Source organism: Podarcis muralis, chromosome 9, assembly GCF_964188315.1.
Source record: "Podarcis muralis chromosome 9, rPodMur119.hap1.1, whole genome shotgun sequence".
Taxonomy (NCBI): Eukaryota; Metazoa; Chordata; class Lepidosauria; order Squamata; family Lacertidae; genus Podarcis; species Podarcis muralis.
In genome coordinates, this window is record NC_135663.1 from 67,733,809 (window position 1) to 67,747,260 (window position 13,452).

At 44.9% G+C, this 13,452-nt stretch overlaps 1 protein-coding gene across 9 annotated transcripts in view; it reads right to left on the reverse strand.

Moving 5' to 3' along the window:
* Positions 1-13,452, reverse strand: part of LDB2 (LIM domain binding 2) — a 224,900-nt gene that overhangs the window by 118,160 nt on the left and 93,288 nt on the right. For all 9 annotated transcript variants that reach the window (XM_028743295.2, XM_028743293.2, XM_028743294.2 and 6 more), the window contains exon 2: positions 12,314-12,416. In XM_028743295.2, coding sequence (XP_028599128.1) covers positions 12,314-12,416 — 103 coding nt within the window. The remainder of the gene's footprint in view (positions 1-12,313; positions 12,417-13,452) is intronic.

The following is a 13,452-nucleotide window of genomic DNA, read 5'->3' on the forward strand; positions in this document are numbered from 1 at the left end:
AACCGCCGACCTTTCAATCGGCAAGTCCTAGGTGCTGAGGCTTTAACCCACAGCGCCACCCGCGTCCCCATACAGCAACTTAAGGCTAACTAATTCATGTATAACCTAGAGAATGCCTTAAGGGGAAGGCGTTGGGCAGGGACTGTGTACCCATTCAAGGGCAAATGATGGGGTAAGCTGCCAGCTAGAAAACACGATACCAGGAGCCAATGTGGGAATCGGAACAGCTAGGCAATCACCTGTAATTCTTTCCTAATGCCCTGGCACACTAAGATTCTGTTGGTTGGAAGGATCTAGCAGTATGTTTCAAACAAATAAACACTATAGATGGATTTGTGATATGATTACTACAAGAGGCAACGGCTAAAACAGCAAGGGGTCAAGAAAACTCAGCTTTTCTTTTTTACGGCTTTCAAAGACTCCAGCTTTATGCATGCAACGCATAACACAGACTGCACAGCAATTATCTCAAAACATGGCAAAAAAAATGGGGGGTGAGGATAAGTAGGAACACAAAGAAAATAGCCTCGAAAAGTAGAAAAGGAGGAATTATTCTGCCATGTAGTAATTATTGAGTGATGTTTAATTATTGGGACTTTGCTGAAATGAAAAGGAATAGGCACGAGCCTATCCCTGGAAACAGTAGCAATTTATTACTTCTGGCAAATGCAATTTTTGTCTAGAAAATTATGCAAGGAATGTCAGATAACAGTTTTGTCATGTAACAGGGAGAGAAAGTGAGTGGCAGAGACGTGCAATGGTTTTGTCCAACAATGGAAGCAGGTACAAAAAGCAAGAAAGATGGCTGTTGGTGTGTGACCTTTGGAAATCCCAGAATATGCCTTCCCAGTCTTTGTGCTGAAGGCAACTATCTGCCTTCCCCCAGGATTAAGATGCATGTATGCATTAAGAAAAATTGGATTTGGATGTAGAAGAAGGCTGTGAGCAGGCAGTTTCAATCTGCAGCAAGGTGCCTGGTTGCAGTTGTGGAAAAGATTTGAGTTTAAGCACTACCACAGGAACAAACATGGGTGATAATTGTATGCAATACCCCAGTTAGTAGTTGATTCTTCGGTGCAACAGCTAACCTGTAAGCATCAGTGCCTTAAATAAGAAACCACCCACAATTAAGCTGTTTTCCCCCACAGCTGTTTTTATTTTATGTTTATTTGGAGGGGCATATGTACACGGGTTTTTTTTGGGGGGGGGGATAAAATAAATGTCTTTCCATGAAATGGGAAGAATGGGCACTAATGATCATTTGAGGAACTGGGGGAAATCCCACCCTAATGGAAGTGTAACATCTGCTTCTTCCTCATGAACAATGCATGGTCACTTTATAATAATAATAATTTATTACAGTGGTGCCCCGCAAGACGAATGCCTCGCAAGACGAAAAACCCGCTAGACGAAAGGGTTTTCCGTTTTTTGAGTCGTTCCGCAAGACGAATTTCCCTATGGGCTTGCTTCGCAAGATGAAATGTCTTGCGAGTTCTTGCGAGTTTGTTTCCTTCTTCTTAAAGCCGCTAAGCCGCTAATAGCCGCTAAGCTGCCAATAGCCGTGCTTCGCAAGATGAAAAAACCGCAAGACGAAGAGACTCGCGGAACGGATTAATTTCGTCTTGCGAGGCACCACTGTATTTATACCCTGCCCATCTGGCTGGGTTTCCCCAGCCACTCTGGGCGGCTTCCAACAAAATATTAAAATACAATGGGCTGTTAAACATTAAAAGCTTCCCTAAACAGGGCTGCCTTCAAATGTCTTCCAAAAAACTAGTAGTTGTTTTTCTCTTTGACATCTGGTGGGAGGGTGTTCCACAGTGCGGGTGCCACTATCGAGAAGGCCCTCTGCCTGGTTCCCTGTAACTTGGATTCTCACAGTGAGGGAATTGCCAGAAGGCCCTCAGAGCTGGACCTTAGTGTCCAGGCAGAACAATGGGGGTTGAGACGCTCCTTCAGGTATACTGGGCTGAGGCTGTTTAGGGCTTTAAAGGTCAGCACCAACACTTTGAATTTTGCTCAGAAACGTACTGGGAGCCAATGTAGATCTTTGTGATGATGCAGCCATTAGTCAAGGAAATAAAACGGGAGGTTTCACACATTCCTATGAAAACAGAAACTAATGAAAGACACAATTTTGAAATGAATGGGAGTAATGCAAAGGTGCAGTTGCTTCTCCCAGCCATTTACATATGGGGCTTGTGTAGGGAAACTTCAAAATACCCTTCTCTTGGTCACGACCACAATCTGCACATTCATGGCAGTAGAAAAGAGCAAGCATGCTGTTTTGGCACTATTGAGAATGTGCTTTGAGACCCGAATACATTAAACTGCTCCTGTGTCTTGCCACACATCATCATCATCATCATCATCATCATCATAATACAAGGGATAAGACTGGGAAATATATTTCACTTGAATGCCCTGATCGACTTGTAGCTAAATGATTGGGTATACTATGCAAAGTATAACTATTCAAAATCTTGGTGGAATTCTTAGGGTGCAGGAATTCCCTGAATGGCTTGGGGAGGTGCACTTACCACAGCAGTTGTTTCCTCTGTCTCTTTTCCCCCACTTTAAACTGTGAAAAGAAAAGAAAAGTATTTTTACCGCTATTTATGGCGGTGGCTGCCCAGTGGCCCTTTGCCAGACTGCCCCTAGAATAACCCTACATCACATAGTGTCATCCCAGGGGCAATCTGAGGGCATAAATAGCAGACGAGAAACACCCGGCTGCTGCCAAAGGCAGAACAGGCAGCGGCAAAAATACTTGATTTTCTTTCTTTTCTTCTAAAAGCAGCTTAAATGAAGAAAGAGAGAGGAAACTGCTGCCATGTGCTGCCATGGGAAGCACGTCTCTCTGAAATCATCCTAAGAATTTCAATTCCACCCTGAAAATCCGATAAAATGTACCTTCCAATTAACTACCCGTGGATGTGGGGGGTAGATTTTTTTTGAGGGGGTGTCGCTCTACAAATTTTCTAAGTACCAATGAAAACGTGACATGAAAAACATCAAGACTAGCATTTCCGTGCTTTAAGAAACATTACATTCTTAGCGGTCTTGTGTGACACGTATCTGTTTAACGGGATTCTCATCTTTACAAGGAAATCACATCCAAATTTTGATTCCAACTGCTGGCTAGTTTCAATTTCAAGCTTATGTGGCAGAAATCAGAAAACGGATTAATAGCGCAGTCAAAATAATCACAAAAAATGATGCTACGTTTGCAATGTGTTGAAGCAGCAACAGAAATGTCTGAGCAATTGTTATGGAGATCATTGTTAGCAATTTATTAATTTTGTTTGTGTTTCGCTGAGAGTGTTACATAACCTATAGTTCCTACAATAAAATATAAATCACAAAACACAACTGCGGGGGGAGGTGGGGGGGGATTCTTTGCAAACTCTCATTCTCAGCACTTGTGGGCTTGTGTTCTGTTCTGCCAACTGGCTCTGAAATTGCTACCTTCCCAGTTCTCCTTCTCTGCAGTGCTGCACAAACACTGCAGATTATTCTTACTGAGCATGCTTCATCTTTTCCCGTCTCCACAGTCTTGGGCTGTCAATCACCTGTCAGCCCTCGCCACATCAGCAAAATGAACACCAATACACTGTCAGCACAGCAGCTGATGAGACTCTGCTAAGGACTGTCAATCAAGCTTGCTTCTTTTATCTGTTCTGGAAATATTTTGTCTCTGAGAAACAAAGGACCTGGTCAACAGTGGATCAGAGTCTAGCATTTACTCTTGTACAATGATTAGGAAACTCTTAACATGTTTTTCTTCCATGAAAAATGATGTTTTATTATTGGGGTAACTGCAGATTTCTTCTGCGTACCTTATCGTCGGTCCTTTTTTGCATACATAATTATTTCTTTGAACCACCAGAGTGCAACAAATGAAGTAAAATTGCGTTTAGGCAATGATTTAACATTTAAGATCTATTGTTTAGGAAAACATTGCCTAAGCCATGGGATAATTTCTCATTTATCCCAGCAATCCACCGAAATGGATCACTATTATTTCCATTTAACCATGGAGAATCTGGAGTTGTGAAGGGAGTGCTTTGCCGAAAGCTAATATGGGTATCCATTGCTGAGGGGCTTTTGTTTCTAATAATTTTTTGGATAAATCGAGGCATTGAAATAGTCACTTTTCCAGTGGCTTGCAGTAAGAATCAACTTCAAGGGATCCGATGTAGACAGTGATAAATTGGAAGATAATTTATTCCTTGCAGTCCTCTGCAGTGAGATACGAATGAGACAACTTACGGAGGTCCACATGGGAAGGCAAGTCAGTAAAAGAATTGGTGAGATGGGTTTGGGCACAATCCGAACCCTGCATGGAAAGGGTGGGAGGGGGAGAGAGGCAACCCATTGTGCCAGATGGCAGCTGGCGCAGTGGTCAGCCCAAGGTCTTGATGCCCGCTCAAAAAAGGATTTGGCTTGCACCTTTAATCAGCTATCTAAATGAACATATATGGCAGAGCGAAGTGCAACATTCAGTGCCCAAGATTTGAGTCTCCCAGTCTCAGATTTTCTTGAAGGCAGGCATCAGTTGGGTTGTCCTTGTAATTTTTTTAAGGGGGGGGGGGAGGAGATGACAGGCACTCCCTTCACCTATGAAGGAGCTTTTCTGAAGGTTTTGTTTTGCTCAAGTTGGTGCTGTGTGTGTGTGTGTGTGTGTGTGTGTGTGAGAGAGAGAGAGAGAGAGAGAGAGAGAGAGAGAGAGAGAGAGAGAGATGCAATGATGATGATGATGTTTATACCCCGCACATCTGGCTGGGTTTCCCCAGCCACTCAAAGCGGCTTATAGCACATTAAAAATTGTAAAACATTAGACATTAAAAACTTCCCTAAACAGGGTTGCCTTTAGATGTCTCCTAAAAGTCAGATAGTTGTTTATTTCCTTGACATCTGGTGGGAGGGCGTTCCACAGGGTGGGCACCACTACCGAGAAGGCCCTCTGCCTGGTTCCCTGTAACCTCACTTCTCGCAGAGAGGGAATCGCCAGAAGGCCCTCGGAGCTGGACCTCAGTGTTTGGGCTGAATGATAGGGGTGGAGACGCTTCTTCAGGTATACTGGGCCGAGGCCATTTAGGGCTTTAAAGGTCAGCACCAACACTTTGAAATGTGCTCGGAAATGTACCGGGAGCCACTGGTGTCCACTTCCAGTTACCAGTGTATCTGCTGCATTCTAAATTAGTTGTAGTTTCCAAGTCACCTTCAAAGGTAGCTCCACATAGAGTGCATCACAGTTGTCCAAGCGGGAGATAACCAGACAATGCACCACTCTGGCGAGACAGTCTGCAGGCAGGTAGGGTCTCAGCCGGTATACCAGATGGAGCTGGTAGACAGCCGCCCTGGACACAGAATTGACCTGCACCTCCATGGACAGCTGTGAGTCCAAAATGACTCCCAGGCTGCGCACCTGGTCCTTCAGTGCTTGTGTAGAAGGTATGTTTGTGTGGTCTGCTTAGAAACAGACAGATCTCACTTTATACAAGGATACTAACCAAGATCACAAACATGACAACTAAGGCTGCAATCCTACATGCCCCTATTTGGAAGCCCTATATGGAATTTCCTGAATAAATAAGCTTATTTTGTTCTTAAGTCATATATAAATTAATAACTAGATTACTGGAGCACTGGACTAGTAGTTTCTGAGCAAAATTGTGTTTGTGGAGGAGATGGAAAATAAATGACTTTGCTTTACATTTGCAGAGGCATTTTTTAAAAAAATCACAATTTGAGAACTATGTATTTTGCGGAGCTCTGATAGTTGAAGGCCATAATGTAACATAACATAAGATAACATAAGATAACATAACATAACATAACATAACATAACATAACATAACATAGCATAGCATAGCATAACAACATACAATATCTAGGCGCTGGTGATATAGAGAATGGAAACTCTTAGGTTCTAGTACCTATAGAAACTCCACAATGCTAAATACAATACAGTACATGAGTTCTTGTAGCATTTATAATGCTTAATCAAAGAGTGTGATATTTTCTCCATGGTTCCTTTTTAAACATGTACTATTATTTTTTAAAAAACTGATTTAAATTGTAAAAATAAAAATGTTTTTATCCACTAACAAGTTAAGATGCAGTCCTAATTCTGTCAAGGCAGTATCAGGAATTAATGGGGTGGTGGGAAACGCCCCCCCCCCAATATTCTGTCTGCAACCCTGCCATTCATATGTCCCACGGCAGGAGGGCCCCCTGAAAACCTTGTCATTTTGCCACCCCAGTTCCCAGACTGGCCCAGAAAATAAGCCCAGATTGAGTCCCCACAACTTATTTTTCATCTCCGCCAAGCTAAGCAGTTGGCTCCTTACCTCTCTCGCCCTGACCTAGCCACTGTGATCCACGCGACGGTCACCTCCAGACTGGATTATTGTAACTCGCTCTACATGGGGCTGCCCTTGAGACTGACCCAGAAACTCCAGCGGGTGCAGAATGCCGTGGCGAGACTCCTTACGGGGTCCTCGCTGCGGGATCACATTCACCCAGTGCACTGGCTCCCGGTGGAGTACAGGATCAGGTTTAAGGTGCTGATTTTAACCTTTAAAGCCCTATATGGGCTAGGACCCTCGTACCTACGGTACCGCCTCTCCTGGTATGTCCCACAGAGGAACTTACGATCTTCAAACAAAAACATCTTGGAGGTCCCGGGCCACAGAGAGGTTAGACTGGCCTCAACCAGAGCCAGGGCTTTTTCAGCTGTGGTCCCAATCTGGTGAAACTCTCTGTCACAAGAGACTAGGGCCCTGCGGGACTTGACATCTTTCCGCAGGGCCTGCAAGACAGAGCTGTTCCACCAAGCCTTTGGCCGTGGCACAGCCTGACCCCCCTCTTTCCTTCTGTAATCCTCATAGAACTCTAGCCCAATGGTTGCCATTAATTCGATTTGAACTGATTTCATAATGAATTGAATTTAGAATGCTGTATTATTTTACTGTTGTTAGCCGCTCTGAGCTCGGCTTTGGCTGGGGAGGGCGGGATATAAATAAATTATTATTATTATTATTATTATTATTATTATTATTATTATTAGGAGCAGGTCCAGCTTAGGATCCAGTCAGGGGCATAGGAAGGGTGTGTGGTGGGGATGGTCCGCCCCGGGTGTCATCACTGAGGGGGGTGGCAAAATGCCAGGCGACACTCACCACGGGGCCTGCAGCACACCTGAGCCACGTGTCTCTCCTGGTGTGATGGCCTGGGAATCAGATTCAGAGGCTGAACCTGAGGAATCCCAGCCTGCACAGGAGACCCCGCCTCCAGGACCGGCTGAGCCAGGGCTGGGGCTTGAACCTGAAGGGTCCTCACCTGTGCCGGATCCTCAGGAGCAGACACCAGCTGAATCTTCTCTGGCTCCGGAGGTGATCAAGGACCCATTGCCTGCAGGTGCTCCACTCTCAGCCACGTCAGGGGAAGGTGAGGTTGCCTCTGGGTCCAGTAACCCTCCAGCCTCTCCTGAGATGAAGAGGCTCAGGGCAGTGAGGCGGAGGGAACTAAGTTCCCGCAGGAGGAGTGCTCGCCTCCAGGCCAGGGGAGGCGAGTCACCAGAGGATCGGGGTCACCCTAATGCCTCAGGGCAGACAAAAGTCAGCCAGCCCCAGTCCCAGGTTGCAGGAGCAACATTGTTGGTAGCCTGTTCCTGCCTGCACCCTGTCCTGCTCTTCTGCCAGAGTTCCTGACCACACCTGACTCCTTGCCTTGGACCCTGCTTCAGCCTTGATGGACAGCCTCCATACCACACCCTCGACCTCGGACTGGACTTGGACCATGCTACACGGTAACCCCCTGGGACCAGCACACCTGGGAGTGACACAGTGGCTTGGGCACCTGCAGGTTCTGCGCTGCCCCAAACGGTCTGCCCGCCGCCTCCCCCTCAGCTGTAGGGCGGCTGAGTGGGAGGAGGCAGGCAGACACCTCGGAGGCCCCACAGAGCGTCCTGCCCCAGCTGGCCCCGTGGGCGGCTGGCCCCACCCCTGGGCGCAGGGCACATGTGCCACCTGAGGCAGCCAATCAGCTTGCTCCGCCGCTGGATCCAGTGAAGCTCTCATTCCTTTCCCCATACCAGAGATTTGTGATAGCTACTACAAGTGGTGGCTTGTGCCTGCCTGCATCTAGGGCAGGTGCATTAAGGGGTCGAGGGGTGCCTGGCCCCCAAGTCCTAGCAAAGGCTGCCTGAGCTGGGTGGAAGAACAGCCCCTTCTGTGCAGTAAGTCTGGGCAGCAGTGGCAGAGTCGCTCTGTTGCTATGACTTAAGTATTTCACTGATTCACATCATCATGAAACAAGGCAGATTAAAAACTTACAAAGCCATGCAGCAAATACTTTCCAACACATTCAGTCGGAACAATCCTCGTTTCTTTTCTCTCCCTCTCTCCCACCTGCAACACCTTCATGTTTTGAGTTCAACATCTTGGAAGATTCTTATATTTCTTGTAGTGACTGGCTGTCACTGCATCACCCACACGCATTTAATTCATTTTATCAGTTATCTCTGGGTGTTTATTTGACAAGTGTTGCCTCTTTCCAGAGGAGCCAAAGGAAAAGCTACTATGAACACCATTTAAAGGATTATTGTTGACAGAATTACTATTTCTCGCGTTTCAAAGCAAGTGATAACTGTACAGACCTTCAAATTACAGCCTCCAGCAAAACTGGTAGTGGCTGATCTGTCCCAATTAGGTTGAGTCAACTTGTCAGATATCAAATTTGCTAGTTGTATTATCAGTCTAAGAGGCAAAGATATATCAGTAAAAAAGCAATTAATGTCCAGTTAGATTGGACAGGGCTGTGCTTCTGCAAAACAGGGCCGCTACATACGAAAGAATTTGTCAAAGAGTAAAAAAGATTCCTGTCGCCACAACTAATTTCTAATGACTGTGCTGTCTGCTAAATGTGGAGAGTTCAAAACAGAGCAAGCCTGTAACCGAAGCCCTGACTGAAAGATGAAATAATTGCAAGACCCCCTTGAGAGCTGGTGATCTAAGAACAAATTGTTGTTGTGATTTGTACAGCTTTTGTTTTCTCCTTAACTGGGGAAGCTCAATTCAGACGAGGCCCGACAATGCCAGTGGATGGTTCCGTGTTCTTGTTCTTGTTCTTTTTTTAAAGAAGAAATATTATTTTACTTATGTTTGTGTGTTATATACAAATTTATAGTTAAGCAAATCGTATTTAATATGCCTATAATTATGGCTCTGTTTGGTGATTCAAATGCAACAAAAATGTTAACCAATTATTCCTTACAAGAGCTACAAATTGTATCCTTCCCTTCCATAACTACTTATATCAGTTACATTTATTCATTATTATTATATCCCATAATTCCCTGCTTTGAGGTCAATTATTCCAGCAACATCTGTTGATGGTGGGGGCATCTGTTGACCCGAATTTAGAGCAGGGGTAGCCAACAAGGTGCTCTTCAAATGCCCTTCAACCCACCATCATCTCCATTTAGCACAGTCAGTGGTCATGGATGATGGGAGTTGTAGTCAAACAACATCCAAGGGGGTCACAGGTTCGCCACCCCTCACTCAGGGGTTCTACCTTCTTGGACCATCAATAACACATTTGCTTCTTCGCTGACATTATATTGGGTCCTCCCATTTCTTCCATTTGTGTCAGAACTAGCAATGAACCAATTCTTTCTGCATAGCTTGCGGCAAGCTTTAACCAGTCCAAAAGTTTATTAGTCAGTCAAGCGTCAGCCTAACAGGATTTGACCCCCAGAGCCCAACAGGCCCAGAGTCCCATTCAGTTGTTCTCTCCTCCTCGCACAACTGCAATTGTGTTGTGTCTGCTGATCATGCCCCACCATTGTGCACTCACGCTATGGATGTTCAGGATAAATGCCCGAAGTGGGGTGCCTGCTGTGTGCCCACACAATTCAGAATTCACAAGCTGCCCACACAATTCAGAATCCTAGTTGCTCAGGCTTTTAATTTGCACAGGGAGCCTCCACCCATATAGCAGGCACACCCAATATGTGGGTGGCTGGGAAGGGGGCTGGCAGGGGAGATGGATTCAGGGTCAGAATCGCATGAGGGGAGGACAACAGGAGGCACCTATGTAAGGTCAGGCATCTCCAAACTCGGCCCTCCAGATGTTTTGGGACTACAACTCCCATCATCCCTACCTAACAGGACCAGTGGTCAGGGAGGATGGGAGTTGTAGTCCCAAAACATCCGGAGGGCCGGGTTTGGGGATGCCTGCTCTAGGTTCTACAAACCAATATCAGCTCATGTTGTCATGAGCGTCTCAACCCCCATCGTTCTACCCAGACACTGAGGTCCAGCGCCAAGGGCCTTCTGGAGGTTCCCTCACTGCAAGAAGCCAAGTTACAGGGAACCAGGCAGAGGGCCTTCTCGGTAGTGGCACCCAACCCTGTGGAATGCCCTCTCACCAGATGTCAAAGAGAACAACAACTACCAGACTTTTAGAAGACATCTGAAGGCAGCCCTGTTTAGGGAAGCTTTTAATGTTTGATGTATTATGGTATTTTAATATTTTGTTGGAATCCACCCAGAGTGGCTGGGGAAGCCCAGCCAGATGGGCGGGGTATAAATAAATTATTTATTATTATTATTATTATTATTATTATTATTATTATTATTATTACTACTACTACTAATACTACTACTACTATTCTGCAGGCCTATTCTCCTAACTCAAAATCCCCACCCACTTCCAGAATTCCAAACCCTCCAAGCGTCCCAGAATTATAAAAGTCATCCCAGCTTCAGATTTGATCCCGGAATGTCCCTATTTCCCCCTCCAGTGCTGCTGCCGAACTTGGGGAGGAAAATGAGCCAGCACTTGTCCTGAGCGGCAGCAGCAGCGGCAGCATCCCTTGATCTCTCCATAGCCACCATGGCCATTCTCCTCCCTTGGGCAGATCTGAGTGGCTGCTGGAGGGCAGGTGAAGAGGAGGAGAGGCTGCCGCCGCCACAATCGGCCCTCGCATGAAACGCTGCCGGCTCTGAGGTGCAGGCTGAGGGCAGGGGTACCCTGGGCAGAAAGAAAGGAGAAGCTGGGCGGAACAAAATGAGTCTTGCTTTCATTTTTGAAAAATGCTTTACAGTGGGCGCACTGGTTGCGAACGTGATCTGCGCGGGATGAACATTCGAAACCCGCGTCTGCGCACGCGTGGGTTGCGGTTCAGCGTTTCTGCGTATGCGCAAAGCGCGATTTAGCGCTTCTGCGCATGCGCGACCGCCGAAACCCGGAAATAATCCGTTCCGGTACTTCCAGGTTTCGCCGGTCCGCAACCCCAAAAAATGCAACCTGAAGCAGCTGTAACCTGAGGTATGACTGTATGCATCGCCATCTAATCTTGCCCCTTTCTAAAATTTATCTGCTGGTGAATGCTTTTCTTTTTTGGAAATCTACCAAAGAATAAAACCAAACAAAACTGGGATTAATGAGTTTTCTCCGGATGGTGGGGGGGGGGGTGCCATATCCCGTTGGTGTGCTGGTGGTGGACTCCCCCTTCTTCGGATAGGAAACGCTGAGCTGGGGGGGGGCAAAAATGGGGGATTGAGGAGGGTCAGTTGCAGGAGAGTGAGAAAGGTCCCTATTTTCACCTGATTCATGTATGGTATTCCATGCTCACTCATTCCCAGGTAACCGTTTAATCAAACATCTCCCTAGCACAGTGCCCCCCACACCCTCCCAAATAGAGAGAGAGAGAAGAAAGGCTGATTTTAAAATTTTCTATCATACCCATTTCTCTGAAGAGACTCGAAATGAAATCCAGTAGATATTCAAATTAACAAATTGGCAACATCCATTTAAGAAAATTCAGCAGCGCAAAACTAACAAAGGACTGAGACGGCAAAATCTTAAAACTAACTAAAGATGTAAATAAAACAACAACTACTACCCAGTCTTTATCAGTATAGCAATAGGCCGTGGTCTGCAAGGCAATTCAGAGGATTTAGCACAAGGCCCCAGACAACGATCAGAGCATGAGTATGTATTTCAAAATGCCTATTTTTCTGAGCAGAAAGTTTTATTTGTATCCCACCGATCCTCCAAGTGGTTGTTTCATTTTATTCTCAAACCTGTGACACCGTTTAAGAGCAAGGGACTTTCCCAAGTTAGCTTCGTAGCTGAGCAAAAAAAGTTGAAGTCTAAAGTTGAAGTCTAATGCTCTTCTCCACGGCAAGCTATTATTTGCAACTCAATACACACTGAAAGAGTGTCATGACAGCTGCCCTCTGAGACTGCATAAATACAACGAAGCAAAAGTGAATATTATAATGCATTTGCCTCTTACTGTATCGCTTTGGTCCATCTTCCAAACAAAATGAAAGAGTTAAGGTTGCATCATCTTCAAAAAACTCCGTTGCAAAGGCATCCCACCAGAGGTTGTCACTGTCCTATGAGGGAAGAAATCATTCTTTTAACAGAAAGAAATCAGTTGTAATTTGCCTTCTTTTTTCCCCTTCAAGCGCACTTTCTTTTTAAAATATATTCTCAGCGAAGGAAAATTATGAAAAACTATCGTCAGTAATTCAGTATGGCTGGGTAATGAAAAGAAGAATCTCATTTGCAAACGTATAGAAATAAGCACCTTCCATAAAACAGCGATTCAGCATTAAATCAAAACACAATTTAAGGCACAAACTCAACCAATTTTTGGCATCCCTCAACTTCAAGGTTTCGCTTAATTTTTGGCTAAGCTTGGTCACATAGTGTTTTGCCCAGGATTGTTAACACTGTATGACAAGTGGTCAGCCTTGGCTGCCATTTCCACAAAAATTACCTCACACCATCAATTCTACCATATCACTTTGTCCCCACAATCTGTTCCTAAGGTTGCTAAGTCATTTTTTTATTTTTTAAAAAACTTTTAAAACAAATAGTATATTTATTCTTATATAATACAGTGGTACCTCACAAGACGAATGCCTCGCAAGACGAAAAACTCGCAAGACGAAAGAGTTTTTCGTTTTTTGAGTTGCTTCGCAAGACGAATTTCCCTATGGGCTTGCTTCGCAAGACGAAAACGTCTTGCAAGTTTGTTTCCTTTTTCTTAAACCGTTAATACATGCATTCCTATGGGAAACCGTGCTTCGCAAGACGAAAAATTCACAAGACGAAAAAACTCGCAGAATGAATTAATTTCGTCTTGAGAGGCACCACTGTATTTATTTTATATTTATAAATAATCTGCCACCGAATAATGTAAAATCACACTAGAATAAGCACTGCACCAACACTGTAATAACACTTTAAATGGTGTTATCAGCATCGTAAATACTATTATTTATTTTTATTTATTAAATTTCTATAGTGCCCTTCATCCGAGGGTCACGGGGCGATTATACAATATAAAAACACAAAAATATATAACATAGTAACAAACAAACAAAATAACCCCCCACTGTTATTATTTATCACTACTAGTAAATA